General features: G+C 43.5%; 3 protein-coding genes across 3 annotated transcripts; 2 read left to right on the top strand and 1 right to left on the bottom strand.

Moving 5' to 3' along the window:
- Positions 1–259: 259 nt before the first annotated feature.
- f9b (coagulation factor IXb) lies at positions 260–7,061 on the top strand (the record flags this gene model as incomplete). Its single annotated transcript, XM_079283352.1, has 8 exons — positions 260–347; positions 2,677–2,846; positions 3,010–3,034; positions 3,126–3,239; positions 3,450–3,581; positions 4,912–5,315; positions 5,930–6,074; positions 6,499–7,061. The coding sequence occupies 8 exons, from the start codon at positions 260–262 to the stop codon at positions 7,059–7,061; spliced, it is 1,641 nt and encodes a 546-aa protein (XP_079139478.1).
- LOC306787939 (cytokine receptor common subunit gamma-like) lies at positions 941–2,480 on the top strand (the record flags this gene model as incomplete). The annotated part of the gene is made up of 6 exons (XM_079283266.1): positions 941–944; positions 1,048–1,138; positions 1,465–1,631; positions 1,920–2,053; positions 2,169–2,334; positions 2,458–2,480. The coding sequence occupies 6 exons, from the start codon at positions 941–943 to the stop codon at positions 2,478–2,480; spliced, it is 585 nt and encodes a 194-aa protein (XP_079139392.1).
- A 2,812-nt stretch (positions 7,062–9,873) lies between the features above and the next one.
- Positions 9,874–21,948, bottom strand: mcf2b (MCF.2 cell line derived transforming sequence b; the record flags this gene model as incomplete). Its single annotated transcript, XM_079282807.1, has 26 exons — positions 21,840–21,948; positions 20,170–20,304; positions 19,803–19,919; positions 19,381–19,530; positions 19,143–19,267; positions 18,851–18,965; positions 18,633–18,752; positions 18,182–18,373; positions 17,620–17,811; positions 17,372–17,543; positions 16,982–17,070; positions 16,546–16,646; positions 16,309–16,375; positions 16,102–16,217; positions 15,934–16,003; positions 15,739–15,831; positions 15,443–15,535; positions 14,594–14,719; positions 14,084–14,299; positions 13,773–13,865; positions 13,524–13,602; positions 13,361–13,406; positions 10,879–11,051; positions 10,573–10,688; positions 10,091–10,203; positions 9,874–9,955 (listed from the first exon to the last, which is right to left on the bottom strand). The coding sequence occupies exons 1-26, from the start codon at positions 21,888–21,890 to the stop codon at positions 9,874–9,876; spliced, it is 3,042 nt and encodes a 1,013-aa protein (XP_079138933.1). The 5' UTR covers positions 21,891–21,948.

Consider the following 21,948-nt stretch of genomic DNA (forward strand, 5'->3'; position numbering starts at 1 on the left):
TCTCTCTTACTGCTATACTCACATTCAAAATCTCTCCCACGCGTTTGACCTTACCCTCCCTCCTTCTCTCTCACTCACACACTCACACACACACACACACACACACACACACACACACACACACACATGTGAACAAACACACATACCCTGCGGCCTCCCAGGTGAATAAACAGTGTGTTGCTGTACTTTGGAGTGGTGGATCTGTCTCTATGGCACTCAGTTCAAGCTTTGGTTCTATAGTCAAAAGCGTTTGGACACGATGGCCAGACTTTGTTTACTGGCTTTTATAGCTGGCTTACTGCTGGAGGTGTACGGGCTGGCCGCTGAAATCCCAGAGGAAAACACAGGTAAATGACAGAGGAGCAGGTACGGATTGAGGAGGCGTCAGAAGGTCAGAACGGTTAGGCCGGTTCTAAAGGCTTAATTTCTGACCCCGAGACTTTAAGAGACGCAACTCAAAAAATCTCGTTCCTTGTTGTTCTGAAAGGTGGTTGTAAAATGTTTGCCGTTACTTTTTGTCATAGAGGACAGCAGATGTGATACATTGTGTAACTTTTCATGCTGTCTTGTAACTGTAAAACCTGAATTCCTTTTGAATTCATTGTAAACACTGAACATTTAAAATGACTCGAGCTGCTGTTCTCCAAGGTGAAGGAAACCACAACCTTTAAAAGCTGTATTGTAAGTCAACTAGGAGTGAGTGTTTGATACTCAACAAAAGTAGTCTTACTACCAAAAAGCAAACGTGAGCCTGGTTTAGTTTTTTTTCTTTTCAAACTCATAAGAGAGCTTGACGCCATGATGATGGGTTGATGGTCTAACAGGTGGTTAATACATTTTGACAGAGGTATACTGATGCAAGGCTCAGTATTTATATTTTATACGAAGAAAGAGGTGCAAGGCAAACAGTACAGGACCTCTCTCCGACAGTAATACATCTATGGGTGAAAGGGAGCGTGCTGGTGTTATGAGTGTGAATCCTTATGATTTTTGGTTTCTGTTCATCATTAACTATATTCTGTCTCAACCTTCTTGTGTCTCTGACAGAAGTAGACTGTTTGGTGGTGCATCGGAAATATGTTCACTGTTCCTGGAATAAGCAGGGGACTCCAGAAGTCAATTACACCTTCTACAGCCGGTTCGTAATTACTCACATCAACCCTAAAAAAAACCCAACATTTTGTGACGTCATCTGAATTGATCAAACTGCAAAGAGTAAAATGTTGGACTTACATGAAAGATAAAAGTAATTCTTCAAAATAGAGTGTTTTTTTGCACGTGATATGAACTTCTGAAAGCATGTTATACCACTTTTTCCTTTTGTGCATTTATCTGGGGTGCGATCACTTTCCATACACGATCATGGTCTATATTCTGATATCCAAAAGTAGAAAATGACTCCAAAAAACATAACGGCCACACTTTGCTTTGTATGTCAATGTCTAAATTGTGATTTCTCTACAGGTTTCAACCTGACAAATTCAGTGAGTGCTCCAAGTATCTGCGAGAGAACAATATAAACACTGGATGTGAACAGCCCTACCAGACAGGACAGAGGTTCAGATCATTTAACACCAAACTGGTACATGGCAATCAGATCTATCAGAAGGAGCTTGAGCTCAAAACAAAAGGTATGCTTATTCACTGGGGTGGCAACACAACATTGTGAGGTATTCAAAACAGTAAATCAATCAATGAAGAAGAGAAACTTCTATTTGATGGGAGAGATGCAGCACAACTGTAACATACATGTAGAATCTTCTTTTAGAAAAGGAAAACAATGCTGTTATTCAGAAACAATTTTAAAAAAGAAGGAAATGAAGGAAATGAAAAGGGTGAAAATATATTGGCTGCCCTTTAGCACCTTGTCATCACATTCATCATATTCTGTATCTTTCAATGGTCTGTGTCGTCTCCAGTCAAGTTAAATCCACCAACTAACGTGACTGTCCAGAGAGGATCCGACTCCAACTTGTGGCTCAACTGGTCCCAGGATTATGTTAAGTGTGTGGAGAGTGAGGTTCGCTACAGGGTCAACAACAGGAAGTGGGAGGTAGGCAGTTTGAAGGATCAAAACATCTCTCATCCTTCTTTTTCATTCTTTGTTTCGTTATGTCGTCTTTAGTTTGCACCCATCTCCTTTCTCCTCTCCATCTTACTGTCCACAGAACAATCACGTCTCTACTGCGATGCAGGATTACTGCGTCAACTTGCCCTCCAGCAGTTCCATATATGAGCTGCAAGTGAGGAGCAGACTGGCAATCTACTGTGGAGAGTCTGTTTTCTGGAGTGACTGGAGTCAGCCTGTGGTCTGGGGATCCAACAACAGCACAGGTAGAAATGCAAAAAGTGTCTGCTGTGGAAAAGGTCAATATAAAGTACCGGTAAGTTGCTTTCAAACACTTATTGTCACCCTATTCCTTCAATTTGTGTAAAAACGTAGACCTAATCCTTCAGAGTCGCAACTCTGTCAAATCTGAACACAGACGTGATGCACATTATTTTAGCTTCAGTGGGACTTACACTTTCTGATCCATCGCAAATAAAGGTCCACACATTTTCAGAGAAAACATTAAAAAAGAAGCTCCATGTAACTCCTTTTGAAGGGCTACTAATGGAGAACAATAACAGAGCGTTTTCATTCATTTCCTTCTTTGTCTTCTGTTACCTTTTTAGGAGCAGTGTTTGTGTCTCAGCAGACAGCAGACACGGTGCTGCGTCGCCTGCGCAGGCACAACACCGGCTTTTTTGAAGAATTACATAAAGCCAACCTGGAGCGGGAGTGTAAAGAAGAAACCTGCACAATGGAGGAGGCCAGGGAGGTGTTCGAGGATATTGACAAAACTGTGGGTTAGACACACACACACACACACACACACACACACACACACACACACACACACACACACACACACACACACACACGTATAAGCCAATCTCCCACTGTAATAAAGTGGCTGAACTCTCATGTTTCTCATTGATGTCTGTGTTTTTAATGTTTTATTTCAGATGGAATTCTGGTCCGTCTACATTGGTAAGACAAGTGAAAGACAAGTTGTCACAGTTACTTTACAGCCCATCGTCACCTCTGAACCTGTGTGTGTATGTTTTATACTTGTGTGTAGATGGTGACCAGTGTCAGCCACCCCCCTGCCAAAACGGAGGTGAGTGTGTAGACGGAATCAGCACGTATACCTGTTACTGCAGAGAAAACTTCAACGGCAAGAACTGTGAAATCGGTGAGTTCTTTCTTTTCGCTGACAGTGTAATGTATTAGAAATGCACCGATACAGATATCGGTAACAACAGGCCGATCTGGTATCTGTATATATGTTTTGTATATATATATATATATATACACACATAGATACAGTCATACAGTGTGGGGGCTAAGATCAGTAAGACAAACACATAAAAGAGATTCCATCTGCTTTCCCGCCTGTTTCCAGAGATGAACAAGCAGTGTTTCGTCAAGAACGGTGGATGTTCCCATTTCTGTTTCATGATGGCAGACAGACCCGTGTGTAAGTGTGCAACTGGTTACAAACTCGGGCCAAACAAGAGGAGCTGTGAACCAACAGGTACAACAAAAAAAAAATCATAAACCATATATTCAGCAACGTGGTTGTTCAGGGTGTTGGTTATAGGCTACTGTATATGTAGAAGTTCATAAATTGTGCCGACTATGGCACATCCCAAATCACTGTGCTCTAATTACTGCACTACACCACATTACAGTGAATGCAGACTCAACAAAGAGTGCATGTAATATATATTTTCAGTGGTGGAAGAAGTGCTCAGAACTTTCATGATGGGAAATGATGGAAAAGTAGCAATATCACGGTGTCAAATGTACAAAAGTAGTAACATCATAATATACTCAAAGTATCAAGAGCAAAAGTATTCATAAGGCACAATAGCTCATTTCAGAATAGTGGATTTTATATCATTGATTGTCGTTATTGATTCAGTCAGTCAATAATTAATGTGTAAACATCACTAATGACGCAGTTGGTAAAGAGGGAGCTCATTTTAACTACTTTATATACTGCTGTGTAGTTTAATCTATATCATAATTTATTATTGAATTGATAAACCGAATTAGACTGAAGCTCAATAAGAGTAAAAAGCACAACATTTGAATTTGAAATATAATGAAGTAGAAGTAAAGAAGCAGAGATTAAGCTACAATATTTGAATAAAAGTACATACTTTTTTTGAAAACCTGGTGTCAGTTGCTTGACATAAACTTCCTCACCCACAGATGGATACGAACCAGAACTCAAGAGTGATATACGAGCTGTCTTATAAACCGCAATAACACGGAATGCTGGACTCATCATGTTTCACTTCTCGTCCCACTTCCAACAGACTGGCTCATAAACTGTGTGTTACAGTTTATGTATGTGTTTTGTTGACAGCATGAACACCTGCTTTTTAAACCAACGATCCCGCAGCAACTGCTTCAACACAGACTGAATCGACCTGTGATTACACTGACCCTAACCACCAAACAACCCTTATCTTTAGTAAACACACCCATCTCTAACCTACTGCTGACACATTCCAAATTCTTACTAAAAACCGAACCATTCCAAAAACCTAAATCAGTTGGTCAGCTAGCTAGCAAAAGGGCAAACATAGAAATGGCAACTGCACTGTGGTACTGTATTTGCTCAGGATCCAGAGTGATCAACACAACAGCCGTGTGATAATATAAGTAAAATCACAGTGAAATGGTTGAATCTGCCCATCGTTTAAAGCGGCTGCACCCTCAGCATGTGACAAAATAACAAAAGGGTCGCAAGGAAACCTTCCCAGCTGTGGGAAAATCTGACACTAACATGAAATGATGTCTAAGAGACAAAACTAGAATCTCTCTCTCCGTTTTGTCCTTTATTCCCACCTCAGAACAATTCAGCTGCGGTCATGTGCAGTCCTCCATAACCCCGCGGTCATCAAGCCCGGCACACAGCTCTGACAGACAAGACAATTCCAGCTACGCCCTGGAAGATGACTTCTATGACGAGGATATTGACTACGACGACTTCCATACAAATGATTCAGGCCCGTCCAACATCTCTGTGGCCTCAGCAGTGAAAAAACGATCAGTGAGGTCGGATTCAAGCTCCTCTGTAAATCCGGCGGAGGTTCTCATGAACGGTGGGGGGGCAAGCAGTGCCACTGAAACGGAGGAAAAGCAGCTGCCTCGCAGGGCTTTCTTCCCCACGCTCCCCACCATCACAGCACAAGAGAACACTGACCAGAGGATTGTGGGAGGCGATGATGCAATTCCTGGAGAGATACCTTGGCAGGTACTGTAGTGTGGGGTGCAGAATAAAGAGATGGGGATGAGCTGAAGGCAAATGGGTAATATTCACAGATGCGATTCAGTGTGGTGGTTTTCGCTTTCTTCTTTGCAGAATGTGACGTATCACCTGCAAATGGTGAACAATATTATGTGATTGGTTGTTTTTGTACTTCTTTGTTTTGGATTGTATGTTGCTTCTCCATCTAATCTTGCATCAATATGTGACTTGAAAGTCTGGAGATATGAAAGCACAAAAGTGGACAAAAAAAAGAAAAGAAGAAGAAGCATAGTGGGCTGTTTGCTTGCCGCTTCTGGATTTTTGAGATCTAAAGTTATGCCACATGTCAGCAGACATGAATGAAGCAGACATCCGGTTGTGCAAGATTGCATCTCAGGCTACATTGTTAAACGTCAAACCTTCATAGTGAAGTAAAAACTGCTGGATTTTCCCTTTTAAGAGGCACAGAAGTCAAAGCGGGAAAAGGAGGTGAAAGATTAGACTGCAGTGGTGAGGAGAGAGGGTGGACGGAGAAGAGAAAATGTGAAGGGGACAAGGAGGCAGCATTGTGCTGTGATGTTGCTCTGCCATTTTGTGCATATGAATGTGTTTGTGTGCAGGTGGCCCTGATGTCTTCCTCAGACACCCATCAAAGAGCAAAGCCTTTCTGTGGAGGATCTCTGCTCAATACATTATGGGTCATCACCGCTGCCCATTGTCTGGTGCTGGAGGGTACCGGCATAGAGAGTTTCTTCGTCAGAGTGGGTAGGAAAAACAAACATGTAATCTATGATCCATAACTCTAAAGTAAAGACAAACTCGTCTTAATTATTGCAGCTGATGTCAGGACATGTTTTTCTTTGGACCATGTCGGTTATTTGCACATTTTATTCCAATAAGTACAAATGAATGCTGACTATTTCCCAAAGTATAACTCTATCCTCCAAGCAGCCATTGGTTACAGTTCATGTAAGAACAAATAATTCATACTTCACTTGCTTGAGACCGATAATCGAACAGTTATCAATGCATTTTATCATTTTATTGTGTGGTAATGCAGTGGCCTCATCGTAGTTGGTGCATTCAGTGGCACTCTGACGTTTGAGATTTAAGTTCAGAAGATGCTATAGACCCGACACATTGCCTGGTGCAGAGAGTAATTCTATTGCACATTAATCTATGCTTCTAGGTGAACATGATGTGAGCCAGGATGAGGGTCCAGAGCGAAACCATGAGGTGGCAGAGCAGCATATGCACCCCACGTATAATGCCAAGAAGTCCCTGCATGAAAATGACATTGCACTACTGAAGCTCGTCATTCCAGTGGAACTGTCCAACCAACGGCGTCCCATCTGCCTGGGTCCCAAAGACTTTATAGAAAATCTGTTGAGGGGCTCCAACAGCTCTCTGGTGAGCGGCTGGGGAAAGCTTAGCACAACAGGCCGACAGCCCACCACGCTTAAGAAGCTGCAGGTCCCCTACGTGGACCGCACCGTGTGTAAACAGAGCAGCGCATTGCACCACATCACACGCTTTATGTTCTGTGCTGGCTACAAAAGTCAACAGAAGGATTCGTGCAAGGGGGACAGTGGGGGGCCGCATGCCACTTATTACAACGGCACTTGGTTCCTGACAGGTATCGTCAGCTGGGGGGAGGAATGTGCCTTGGAGGGAAAGTATGGCGTCTACACTCGAGTAGCACGGTACTACTCGTGGATCCTTCGGACAACAAGGATCCGAATTATCAACTGACAAATGGAGTTGTCAGCCAACAAAACATACAGAGGAAGTGAAAGATGTTTTTTTTCACTGAATCATGTTATTTTGGATTCCTTAATAAAAAGTAATCGAAATATCTGATTATATTTGTTTTTTTGAAATGTTGCAAACTAATAGCGTTTAGCTCTTCATACAATGTGTGACTTGCAACTAAATGCAATCTTAAGATGCCAATCTAAAATGTTATTTTATGTTCCTGAATCTTAAACGGGTGTTTTCAGTTATTCGGTCTAATTAAACCTCTTGCTCAGGTTGAGCGTGGGTCGGAAGATGTCCCTGAATGAGTCTATACAGGCCCACACAGTCCTGAAAGGTGTCATCGGCCAGGTTAGCTGAAAACACCCGTGTGGGTGTTCAGAGGCCTGGCCTGCTCACCACGCAGGTGTTTTCACTCACTTGCTGATTAGACCTCTGCTCAGGTGGACGCTGGGCAGAGCTATGCTGACAATTCAGCTGAGGAAAAGGGGCAGCTTTAGCAGAAGGTAAGATCAGTTTGAAACACTGAAATAAATTGCTGGTGAATTTTGATCACATGGCTCATAAAGGTGTGAGCTCTCCTGCCTCAATAAGTGCAACAAAACTAACAGCAGATTAAAGGAAGTGGCAATCAAGCACAGTCTGTACACGGCAACATAGTCCTGAAAGGAGGTCTGATCAGGCAGGATGAGTGAAAACACCTGTGTGGGTGCGTTCACTGTGTGAGGCTCTGACGGTAAGCCTACACACTATGTTACATAAGGAAGAAATCACAGCAGTCAGGCTGAATCAAATCAAATAATCCTGTGCTTATATTTAGGAAAATAGGCATTATGATACAAGCTTTCACATGATTCAAAATATCAAAAAAGTGCAAAATGAGCAAAAGCAGCAATCAGTTGAAGGTACTGTGGAAAACACTTATTGAAGCCTGACCATTAATACATCTGATGTTACAGTATAGCCTGTGTTGGTTTAACATCAAATAAATGAAACATGATGAAATGTTTTATTGGTCACACCTTATTTTGACAGTCCGGCACTCAAGTGAGTGTAATGTCCCCACTGTGGGTGAAAATGAATCTTATTCAGGGTTAAAGTCAATCTTTAGTTTAGTTTAGTGTTGCCAGCGGGATTCGATGAATAAAATCCAGAGATGTGGCAAATACTGCAGGAATGTAACTTTGGTCACTTGACAGATGACTGCCAACATCTGACTGTCCAAAAAAGTTTCACCATTTACATGATTGTTGCCCAAAGTTTAACATCTCATTTTTCTTTAATTTTTACTATTTACATATTCACAGTTCACTGAATAGCTTTCAGTAACTTCAGTGATATACTGTACTTGTCTGCCCTTCAGAGATTACGCCTCAGCACATATGGTGGGAAAGCTGCTCAACTGTTTTAAAACCAGGCAGTTTTAAAGAAGTTAAAATAGTCTCTCGTGAATTTTTTTTCTAATTAATTCAAAGTCCATATACATGTAGTAATCCACAATGTAACTGTAATAGTTCAGCTGGCAATTATAGCTCTACACTAATTTATTCATTGTTGCTACCCAACACTGAGCATAATCCCCATGTTAGTGTAAAATAGCAGTACAGATAAAGCAACAGGCATGTGCGGTGATCTGTCCATGCAGAGCAGCGAACAAACAGAAACATGGAGCGCGTCTCATCTCTGTGCAGCTGCAGCAGAGGAGGACGAGATTCATTTGATGGAAGAGCTGCAGAAATATCGCCAATCTAAAATCAACACATTCCAAATGTTGACAGAAATAATAACACTATCAACAGCAGCAAAATAAATTGCAAATGATCTCACTGTTGAAGTATCTGCAACTTGCATGTAAAAGCTGATTGTAAACCACTGAATGACAACAATCAACAGCCAATGGCGTGTAGTAGTACACTGCGTTTATCTTGCGTAAGTATTGCAGTACTTTCCCCAGACCCAGATAGTTGATACTGAATACTGACAAAGAGTGCTGCATCAATAGACCCTTTGTCACGGGGAACATTTTCTCTTGTCGTAGCAGAAGAAGAAGAGGTGGAACTAAAAATGAATTATTAACATTAACGAAGGCTCTGCTCCATTTAAATATAGCCCACTAAGGCATCGTGCACCAGACCAAGGCTGAATAGAATGCAGCCTTTGCTCATGTTATTAATTACACTTGTACTTTTCCTGCTATCACAAGGCGAGATCATCTTTAGAATGCATGCAATGACATTTTCACATACACATCCCTCACCAACACCACTAAGTAGCAAAACAAACCCACTGTGGCTGATATGAATGGGGAGACCTTGACTGAATATTGCTGAATATTCTTTTCTTCCCTTGTTTTTTTCCTGTCATGTACTTCCTGTCATGAACTGACTATTTTATACAAAAATAAAACACGCTAATTAGCTGAGCTGTTTGGCACGTGAACATTAATGATATGTTAATAGGCATACGCATGTCATACTTCATAAGAAAATAGAAATGATAAAACATGTCCAATAAAAGTTCAACGTCTTCTGTTATAACTCCAAGTCCAGATAATCTACTGCTGGAAAAGAGAGATAAAGGAAACAAGGCCCCACATATGTGCTTTGCATTGTTACGGTCTTCTGAGGTCCATTCTGAATTGTACAGCCTTCTGAGGGTGACGATGTCACAGTAGTTGGAAGAGTACAATGTGGAGTTGATGTGCTTCAATCTGATGAACATCTCTGCAGTGGCACGTGTCCCTTTTTGATCAGGTAGTTGATAGAGTCGGTGTGTGTGTGTGTCATCTATCCTCTGTTCTGATTGGCTCTTAGCAGGTCTCTCCCAGAATCCTGTTCAGGTCCTCAGGTAGAACACGGCCTTCTTCCCCACGACTTACATTCCTCACCATCCTGCGATTCCACACGTAAACACAACAGGGACACATAAAACTATTTTACCATAAATTACATTTTTTTCAGGTTTGTTCGCAACTCAATTCAAGATTGTGTGCAATAAACATTTCTGAAACAAATAGCCTATTTTACCACATTCCCGACATTTCCTCATGCAGCAGCTGGATGACATCACCGCAGTTAAAGATGATGTCATCAGTGCTGGCCATGCTGCTCTCTACCATGACCCTGTACCTGCCCGCCACCTGGAACACAAAAGAAGGCAGGAGAATGGTGCATTTTGATACTTTTCCACATGCACAGCAGTCCTAAATCTATATCGAATACAGGTTCCGTTGCCATCCAACTGGCAATTTTCGGCCAATTTGGCTCTGCGTTTGCCCACCAAGCTGTTGGTCATCAGTGCCACCCAGTTGAGGGAGGCGATAGATCGGTAGATGAGTCGAGCTCTCCGGGGTTCAGGCAGGACCTGTAGCCTTGGTGTCGCCAACCAATAGCACTCGTTGTGGTCTGTAAGCTGTTATAGCTGCAAGACTTAGTGTTCATATATTCCCCCCGTAGACTAAACAACACATCACTTCTCCAGTATTGTATTATGACGAATAAACTCTCACCAGGGGGGCCGGCTGATCCTCCTCGTCTGAGTCCGATAAGTTGGAGAGGTCTGTAGCTGCACCCCAGTCCTCCAGACCCTCACAGATGGCCACTGAGTGGGCAGGAACAGGCCAAGCTGCAGGTGACAAGATGGCTGAGATGTTAAAGTTGAGAGGTATCATTTAACATCTGTCCAAAGAAAGAAGGACCAGAAAGTCTTTAGAAGAGCAAAACGTTTTCAAAAGAAAATGTGTAATGACTGTACGTACTAAAATGTTATAAAGTCATGTGGTCTAGTTTGTGAATAATGTGTCTCAGCGACTCACTGCGTCGAGGTGAGTGAACTATGGGTTCCGTGTGGGCGGGGCTTCTGTCTATTGACTCCTCCCCCCGTAGCCTGTGGGAGTAACTCGTCGCCGAGGAGCTGTGAGGAAAAGGGAGACACGCTGAGCAGCCTCCCACCGACGCTCCGCCCCACGACACACACATCTCTGATGCACTAAACCGCATCACCATGGGAACAACACACGACCACAACAAACGAAAACAAACAACAACAACATCCACGGTGTCACAAAATGAGATCATTCGCATTCTGTAAATTAAAACAGCATTCCATTAAGTTCACAATCACATATATTTGAGATCGCTGCAATATATGGAAATATTACTTTGAGTCCACAGTATTCTGCACACATACAAGGCCTTGATTCAATAGCATTTGCAAATAATTCACAGTGTGACTTTAAGTAGTAGAGGTTGGAGTCCAATGTAAGAAAACCAAGACAAACACAGAAACATATGTAAAAGTCAGTGTGTCTGAATATGTTAAAGCCTACACATCTGCTAATTGAATTACAAACCATTGAAATGAAATAGGACTAGAACGGACATTCCCATTTAAATCAATGAAGAAGGATGGTTAGAGTGGCGGCCATTTTTATGTGTTCTGTTGCCATTGCGACAATTGTAGCTGGCTAACTTCAGTATAAACTAAACAGACTTACGGCAATCCGTGGACCCACTGAGGCAGGATCTAACGGACCATCCGCCTCACTCCCCGGCACTACGGAGAAGGACAAGCTAACTAGCTAACTAGCCAGCCATCTGTCTCTGCAGATCTCTCTCCTAAGCGAGCTGCAAGAATGCTTTACGGCCAATTGACACGTCTTATCGCCATGAAAACTAACAATCATCGCCGTTTTCTTTTGTACTATTGAAATGACCACAGATATTCCAATCCTATTCTATTTCTATGGTTGAAAGACTGTAATTACTTACAAATGCTATGTGACCGCACCTCGGTCGTGTACACAAATCATCAACAAAGAGACATTCATATTATCCTGCATCTGTTAGTAACAATCAAAAATCCCACAAAACATTCTCTGAATATGATTATCCCATGCTCATATACTTTGACAACTGAACTGTGAGTCTATGTGAGTGTATCCACTTTCAGGATATGGCTGGCATGAGGAAAAGACCAAAACCAACATGTGTTAGTTAGTCTATCGCTCCGTGCTTTCTGACTTCCCTTGTCCCAAGCTACGGAAGATGCAAATCTTTAATAATGGGTCACAAAGATGCAGTTCACGATTCCAAAAGACTCTATAGTTCCCTAAAACAGCTGGGCCCTGTCGTTCTTGACAAACGTTTCTCAATCATTAAGTAAGACTGCATTTTCTGGGGACTATTTTTAGCTGCGGATTAATTCACAATCGATGCGCTAGTGTATGTGGGATTGAGCACACGGCCAAGCCCAGTTAGGGTGTAGGACAATAGAAACCATTTGAACCCGTCATTCCACCGTGTGCTGGCGTCATTGTGCTCCCCAGACCCACCGGGTAGCAGAGAACCTGCTACAGAGATATATGGCACAAAGGAATGAGCTATATCAGGCTTTGGCTACACAAAGAAATAGTTGCTAGAAGGATCAGTGGAGTGTTGGTTTTGATCTTCTCATTTTCATTTGACCGAATAATTTCCCTACACAATGATAACTGTGAAGCTCAGAAGACTTCACCATTCATCAAATGTATGAGATGCTAGCATGCTATCAGTAAACAGAACATTAGTTTCTCCTACAAAAACACAAACGCACATCCATTTTGACACTTTCCTTGAGAACCAGTGCTTTCAATGACTAACAAGCATCAGAGCAACGTCTTGGGAAATCTTGGATAGTGTTCCAACAATTTTCTCTGACTTAAACTTTGTCAGTTTTCTCTTAAGCATATAACATGTACACTCAACACACATGTTTCTTATTTACTCACCCTGTGACTTACACACACTAAAGCGCTGTTGAAGCAGCCTGGTAAGGTGTTGATTGCAATGGTATAGAATTTGGGTCTTTGCAGTTGATACAGTGTATAGCGCTCTCCATGGTGCTGAAATTCAGACGCGTGGCATTTCAGCACCACGGACAGTGTTAAAGCCATCTGCAGGACTTGGCAACGTAGTCATGAAAACCAGTTATCAAGGGTAATGAAAAAGATCGAAATACATCACGCACACATACAAACTCATCCAATAACTTTAACACACTGCATACATATTATCATGATGCTTTGTTATAAATAAGATAGGGTGGCAGGTGGGTGAAATTGAGGGGTTATTTCAGAAATTGAATTTCTCTCATGAACACTACAGGTGAGAGAAGTATTTTCCTTAATGTATCAAGTTGAAAATCAATTTCTGAATTGAAACTGGATTAAAAGTGAGTTGACCCATCCCCACCACTGCACATCAGGAGGTCATAAACTGACACAGAGGCCGAATGGGATGCCATGCAGAGAGAATCACCTGTCAGAGAGGGTGTTGTCCGAAAGTTGAAGAGAAGGAGTCTCGTCTGAGAAAAGGAGAAGAGACAGAAGACACAGATATATTGCCAGAGCTGAGTACAAGTTCAAACTAAAATAAAATCTGGCTTTTCAAAGAAAGAAGGAAACACGTGAGTAATAGAAACCTTGACACATTTTCTGCTGGTTGGTGAGAATTTTTCGGATCTCTGTCAGCCAGGCAACCTTGACCTCCAGTGTGGGAGCCTAGACAAGCACACGCACACACACACACGCACACACACACACACACACACACACACACACTCACACACACACATAGAGACCACAAGAGAGGTTTGAGTGAATAAGCTAAAGGTACACACACTGAAACACAAAAATAAGAGATAGAAAATAGAAATCAAAAGATCAAATACCTGAACTATGTACACTACTTCTCTGCCACTGTACCACATTTCAAATTTCTTCACATCTCCTTTCACATTTGCTGTGATTCCCACTGCACTCATCTACAGAAAGAAAGAAAAGTAACTACATTTCCCGATCAGCTGTCATCCTTACTGACTCTACATTTATTACACCATGTTCACCAATAATGTGCAGTACAATTCAGCAGAAAGACACGGCAAGCTTCATAAAAGGAGGATTTATTGCAGGGCTGTTGAATTGGATTGCATTGGATGTAGCTAGGTGTACCTAATGAAGTGAGTTTAGTATATATTGTTACTCTGAGGCAGGATTTGAAGCTGTAGAAGGGCGTCCTCTCGTGAGTGTCCTCGTCTCTGCGCTTGCAGAAGAGCAGGGCAAGGTCATAGAGGAAGAGATGCCTCTGCATGGGTTTGAACCTGGCCAGCTCCTTCATTCGCACCGCTGCCCTCTTATGGCTGATCCACACACTGAAGCCTCCCTGCATCACCACTCGGCCCAGCTGGCTGAGGTCCCCCTGGGACAGACAGGTGAACGGAGAAGAAGTAGATGAACTGAACCAACATGTGAGACATTTTATTTTCTGAGCAGACTGGAGCACAAAATGAAATGACATGTTAACATCCTTCAGTACAATGTCAGCACATAAAGCCAGTTACTTGGAATTTTCCAAGAACACAAAACTTTTTACTTTCATTTAATAGTTGCATTTAATTAATGCCTGAGGTGGAAGAGAATAAAACAATGGGAAATAAGATAACGCAATCTAATTGTCCGCTCTGTCTTCTCTTTTGATTTGACTGCTTGGTACCTGGTATCCAGTGATGGCTATCTGATGCATGGAGTCGTTGACAGACTTCAGCAGCTCCAGCATGGAGTCCAGAGCCTGCTGGAGTTCACAGCGGTGTCGCTCCTCCCTACAGTGCTTCAACAGCTCCTGACCCAGGACAGACACACAGGATGACAGGTCAGTGCTTTTTCAGTTTAACGAATCTAGTCTGCAGGCATGGACGTTGTCAATATGTCTCTGTGCCCGTTTAAAATAAGTTTTCTCATCTGTCGTTAGCAGTGTGTATGCTGTGCTGTTGGTATAAATGTCTTGATTGCTTGGCTCTCTGTGCCATCGGCCCTTTGTCCAGCTGACTGCAGTGCAGTCCACTAATTTGATCCAGAGTGAAATATCGCAACTATTGGATTTATCACCATGACATTTGGTTCAGACATTCATGTCCCCGCCAATATGAACTGCAATAACTTCTGTTGTCCCTTAACTTTTCGATAAACTCATGTTAGCATGCTGATGTTAGCATTTAGCTAGCATGAATGCAGTCTCTTCTTGTAGCCGATATGATTGCGTTTATTCGATCTATATCCCAGAATTTTGCCATGTAAATAAACTTTGCAGCAGAGTAGAGTAGGTGTGCCGAATTTACGCTTTGTCTCATTATGACCAAAGCTGCAAGAGTCACTCAACGCGTGATACGATTTTGCATCAGGGCAGCAAAATCTTTATCATATTGCAAAAAAAAGATTTTCTGAAATGATGCACCTGTAAACTGAAAACAATTTGCCTTCATGATGGCACCAAAGAACTAAATCTCTATTAACGTGCATGGTGTTGGGTGACGCTCCATCACTGACTGACTCAGATGTACAAAACCTTGAGGAGCAGCTGGTACTTGGTGAGGCGCTGGACTGGTTTTAGGAGGTAAGAGTCCAGACCCAGCTTGTGGTCCAGCTTCTTCTGGCACTCCTGCAGAGTGAGACAGAGAGACTCTGCTGAATGAACAAGGCATAACTGGAAAACATTATTGGGTTCTGAAAATAAGAAACAGCTTTACAAGCAAAAAATCTCAAGATTAAGTCTGCTATCAACACTAATCCTAATGACTTTCATACCATCAACATGTGACAATGAGTGAAACGATGAATCACAAATATATGGTATGGAACTACCTTGAAGAATGGCGAATCAGAGCACTGTCTCCATAGCAGCTCAGAGCAAGGCTTGTTCTGGCAGTAACGCTCATACACCTGGAACTTCTCTTTCTGCTCACACACACACACACACACACACCCACGTACTATTAGATATGTTATGTCATGTCACTTCACATAAAGTTCCAGTATTTCTCCTCATTATTTCTTTACCCGTTGCAGGAAGCAAATCCCCACCCTCTCTGGTGTCTCCAGGCAACCCTGCAAATCTTGGAGGAAGATCCTAAATGGAGAGGAAAATGAAAGGAAATTGGATTCGCATGAAAAGACGGGGAGACAAGGACAACTCTGTGACAGCTTGCATGCGTGTGCGTGAGTTGCCTGCTGTGGAACTGGTAAATCTCTGGCATGTTGCCAAAGAGAAAGTCCTTCTGGCTGCGTAGAGCTGGAGGAAGAAGATTAGACATGGATGGGTCCTCCATCTCTGCCCTGTAGCCCTGAGGAGAGGAGATAACACCGATCACAGGACCAGAGAACTCGAAAACAGGAATAACAAAATGTCATAAACACAATCTAAAATCAACTCACCAGAAGGACAGAGAGCAGCTCGTCCACATAGATCCTCTCTGTAGCGATCAGTTCCTTCATAATATGGCTGGTAAAAGTGAGAATGAGCGAAGAATTGACAAAAAGTGAACAAAACACTATGCTAAAGCACGATGCACACTGCGACATAGGCAACAAAATAAGTAATACAAATACAGTGGAACATTTGAGTAAAAGTTCAAGCTTTAGGTGAAGGATCATGTGTGACAGACTGCGTACCGTGTGAGCTGCTCTGGATTGTCTTCTGCCTCTGAATCTGTTTCAGGGGCGGAGCCATACAGACAGCTGCGGTTGCCTTGGAAGTCATGCATCACCTCGATCTGACATAACACACATTAAACAGGTTTTTTTAAGCTTGGAGCCGTGGACACATTTGTAACACGTGCATATTTGAATCAATAACATTATGCTGCTAACATTTGATAACACCAAACAAAACAACCTATCCAATAGTTGTTGAGACATTTCACTCTAAAACACAAATGTGAACCTCATACTGGTGCCACAGTAAACGTCAGTGGATCACCAAAGTCATTAGGATTCATCCTCTAAGGATCATGAATGTGTGTGAACAATGTGTGTGAATGTGTGTACAAAATTGAATGGCGATCCATCTTACAGTCGGCTTAAAACACTCACTCACACACACACACACCTTGCGTTGGCTGTTGTTCCTCCTCGCGGCTCTTTTGCCAGGTAGCAAGTCAAAAGAGAACTTGGAGTTCAGGACGTTAAAGTCTACACCTGTGGGGAGAATCACAGAGGCACACAAATCCAACTAGTGATAATGGAGCGAAGAGGAATTGCAAACTAAATGCTGCACATGAGATATACAATAGAAAACATAAATTGCTTAATGTCAAATGCAGTGCAGGTGAGAGACGTTGGGCTTATCAGGAGTGAAGTTAAGATAACTGTATCATAATAACATCCTAGTCAACGGCAGACAGTAGACAGATTCTAAACCATGAAAACAAATCCACACTACAAAAATAAGTGTAAACAGCTATGGGATGAGAAAAGGAGTGGTTGAGGTGGGTCGTACCATGTTTGGGGGAGAAGAGGGGCGACTTGCAGCGCTGCTCAGGTTCAGGCCTGGGGGCCACCAGCTGAATCGGTCTGACTTGTACGTCCGCCAGCTTCCTCAGACACTGCTCTCTGTTTCTGATCATGGACTGCACCGCGTTCAGCTTCGCTGTTACCATGGAAATTTGGGACTAGAGAGAAAAGAGGTGCAAGTTGAGCGGAGAAGCGGATCATCTCGAGTGTTGGTGTTCAGTAGCGGTGGGTTACCTGCAGCTGTGGGGTGAGTATGGCTTCAAACTCCAGGCTCAGAATGTCGTGGCTGTTTTTCAGTGCAGATGGCGCCCTCTCTTGGTGAGAGCTCAGGTACTGCAGTGCCTCCTGAGCTCCCTCTCTGGTTTGGAACTTGTCCACCATCTGACTGGCCAGGACGTAGGCGCCATCGTCACACCACCGAAGGGCCTGCGCACACACAAACACAGGACACAACGCAGGGAAACACGCTTTGATCCAGGCACATTTTTTAATGTGATTAAAACAAAGAACAAAGAAAAGGTTCACATGAGGATATTGAACAATTGTCCTTTTAAGACTTGTGCCCCCCGTTATGTCAGACATGACACTCAAACAAAACATTAGCTGTCTTTCAGGAGCACAAATCTAAGATGGATGGGTACAGATTTGGTGCCATTGCACACCTACATTTGTGAGAATTATGTTGTTTTTGCGGAAACAGAGCATGCACGGTCAACAATTAATTGTTCTTTAATGTTTTTGTTTTGCATCAATAATTCTGAGTTTGCACGTTTGTGTGTCGTGGCAGCATGTTTACCCCTTCAAGGCGGAGCAGCAGGTCTCGCGCTCGGGTGAGCGAGGCCCGCTTGGTGCGTACGGCAGTGGTGATGATGTCACAGTGATGTCGCAGCTCGTTGCAGCGCTGGACGATGAGCGCCAGGGCGTAATGGTGGTTAGCGGCCAACTGGTGGCCGTGCAGGATCAGCACCTGGGCATGGCCCATCTCCTCCTGAGCCACAAACACACGCATAAAGGTTTAAACTGAATGCAAGAAGACACACGTGGTTGTCTGTAACAGGAGTGCTGCAGAAATGACAGTTTTTTTGTAGGCCAACCCAGAAGTTAGCATGGTACTGATACGACACTATCAGACCGTCTGACATCAGAGACAAGACATGTTATGAGAGCATTTTGCTCTGCTTGGTCTCTTCCTTCAAACAACACTTCAAGCTGTAATCGTGTGCTTGTTGTGTGACTTTGTTTGTAACCTGAGCGTGTGTGTCCAGCATCTCCAGGTCCATCAGTAGCTGTTCTGTCTGAACCACCGTGGTTCCCACAGAGGCAATGTCCGTCTCCTGGTCACTGATCCTCTCCAGTCCCTCCTCCATCTACACAAACACACACACACACACACACACACACACAGAGTCAATCGTGACAGCAGTGCAACATACACAGCTAATATGACAGACAATAATCATCACACCTGCTGAAAACTCATTTCATAGCGCAGCAGTTGGAGGTACTGGTGCATCTTCAGGTGGTGTTTCTCAAAGAAGCCATCAAACGCCTCCTCCATGTCTCTGAGCTGAGCCAGGAGTCTGAAACACACGCGACACACAGACGTTGACACAAGCTGTCTGCTTTAGGATGTTAGTGTCAAGCAAGGGTGTGTCTTCTAAATCCTCTCATCTATTCCTCCTTCTCTCACTACGATCTCTACTTTGTTTTAAACTTGTCTTGTGCAAAAGATCTTTCTCTAAAGAAGATGTATGTACCTTTGAACTGTGTCCATGTCTGATTTTAGGTCCTGCTCCTCCTCTACGTCTCTCTTAGAGGCTTTGACAGTCTCCAGGTTGGACAGCAGCAGCCTACCTTCTTTCGTCACGCTCCGGATATCGTCCTGAAATAACATGGCAAACAACAAGAAAAGACAAATGAAATCAAAAAACTAAAAAAACTGCCAGACACAGAGATACAGAGTGAGAGAGGAAAGTGAGAAGAGCCAGAGGAGACCTTCATCTGTCTGTATCGGTGTGTGTGGGAGTGCAGCAGGAACTCGATGGCATTGGCTTCATCCGGAAGTTCGGTCTCAGATAGCTCTGATCCAAAGCCCTGCAGCTGCTGGGCGATCTCCTTCACTGTCACCGCAAAGGTCTCAATAGCCTGCAGACACACACACACACACACACACACACACACACATTTCTAATTAAAATGGGTTTTTCAAATGGAGTAGTTTTAGCCAAATTTCACAAGCACAAATACAAGAACAACAATAAGGCCTGTAAGAAGGGCTCATTGTTATTTTTTTAATTTTAGTTGCAAAACCCATTAGGGAAGTTTGCAGCTTGTGCAAACATGGATTTCATTTATGTTGAACTTGTTGATATTCAACAGCAGCATTCCACGCTCTGGTGAATTGACTGGTGGTATACCGTGCGGAGGACGATCCAGTCACTTTGGCAGTACTCCACTTTTGCGGTGAAGTCTGTTGTCAGGTGGTTTTCGTCGATGTATCGCAGCAGGTCACCGACTGAGCGCAGCATCACCACCTAAAAGCACAGAACCACAAGGCATCCAGTAAGACATCGTGTTTCAACTTGTGCGTTTGGCAGCATGTAGTTCGAGGAAATAAGAGAAGAGCATCTACTGTTTCTCAAAATGGACAGGAAGAGTGTGTGTGGCGTGGAGTCGAGCAGAGACAGGATTGTGCTGCGTCGGATAAATGAAATAAATATGTTTACATGAAAAAAAAAAAAATGTCCTCCCATCCCTCAATCCTCAGTTTTAACCCCTTCTCACCGGCATCTTTAACAGGAAGTCATCCTGGCTGAAGCGGAAGCCCAGGTCAGTGCTTGAAGACGGACTCGGGGCAGAGCTAAACAAGCCGCTGGGGTGGAGCACCAACACCAAATGCAGATTTCCTGGAAATGAGGTCTGAAAAAGGAAGTGTATTATGGTATTCAGCTGCGTATTATTAGATGATTAGACGCAGGTTAATAGTGGACTAGAAAAGAGAACAAAGGATGAAAGGTAGTAGTAATTAAAAATGCATTAGGTGACAATTCACAATCGCTTTCAGACGTGAGGACAGACCATGAATATATTTCGGGGAAATGTCTTAATGTCAGCCAAGCGATGTGCTAAACTGACTTCTGTGGCTTTATCCTCCACCACATCCCCGGATTTGGTCAGAGGAGCACAGGATGAGAGGAGTCGGACAGTCAGTCAGTCAGTATTGACGATCGTGCGGTCGAGCAAAGCTCAACACAGCATCAGCATCTCTTTGTGTCAATCAGGGAGCAGCTCTCTGACGGTCAGCTCCTCCTTCGACTGACTCAGCTTCTTCGTCACTCTTCTTCCTTATAAAGTGCCTTGCATGCCCTCACTTTTCCGTCCCAAATATTGAGCTGTCGTATTATCATTGTTATTAACACAACATCCCTTTTTTGTGTCTGTCTGTGTGTCTCTTTATAGCGACATATAGTATCTCTGTATTGAGCACAGTGGCACAAGGATCAGAAGACGGGACGTTGTCTTACTATCTTATTACTTCCAGTTCTGTCCAGTTGAAAGTTCCACAAGCTTGATGACGACTGAGCAGCAACCAAGTGTACCAATTGTGATGACTCTTTCCTCACCTGCTTGCCATCTTTCTGCCCCATCTCCTCTCCTCTCCTCTCCTCTCCTCTCCTCTCCTCTCCTCTCCTCTCCTCTCCTCTCCTCTCCCCCTAAATACCTGCTGTCCACCACACATTTACTTTGCGTAGTTAGCACAGATCCAATAGCCTGATGAATTATAAATCACAAGGAGGGCTTTTACCCTTCATATGAGGCGGGGAAAGTGCACTGTATCTGCCTTCACGTGTGTTGTAATAATCACATAGCCTTTTAAACTGGAAACTGCTGACTGTACAACAAATACACACAGCTTTCTCTCCAACTCACTTCGGCATACTTTTTAGCCTTTTGTACCAAAGTCATCCAAGTCATCATTATGAACCTACTCCTGAAGCAGCCGTGCTCAATGTTATTGGATGATTGCACTCCACAACTGCATTTCGATTGTGGGCATCAAGTATTTCACACATATTCCCAAATCTGTTACATAAGGGTGCATAACTTGAAAACACTCCACAGCAACTGCAGTGCCCAAAGCTGATATGCTGTCCTGTGTATCTGCAGTTACACACACACACACACACACACACACACACACACACACACACACACTCGGAACACGTTTGTCATTGCCCTGTCCTGCACACATCCTCTCAACATTTAACTGCCATCTGACCGGTCTCTTCGCCGACCGGTTTTAAATATCTGATGCAGTTTTTGCTGTACTAAGAGCACATCCTCAACCACTGTGTCGCAGTACCGAACAGTCTGAAGAGCAGCTCGTCTATCTCCCTGCTCCTCTCTCTGCTGCAGTGTCCTCCCCACCTCCCCACCTCCCGAGCGGAGCTTACCGCGGCTCGGCGCAGACGGGGGAACCCCCGCAGCGGGTTGGACTCGGCCATGGCTTTCGGCGCTTCCCTGTTCCCCTGATCTCCCCGGGCCCGGGAAGTCTGCAGCGGG

Source organism: Melanostigma gelatinosum, assembly GCF_949748355.1.
Source record: "Melanostigma gelatinosum genome assembly, chromosome: 14".
NCBI classification, from domain to species: Eukaryota; Metazoa; Chordata; class Actinopteri; order Perciformes; family Zoarcidae; genus Melanostigma; species Melanostigma gelatinosum.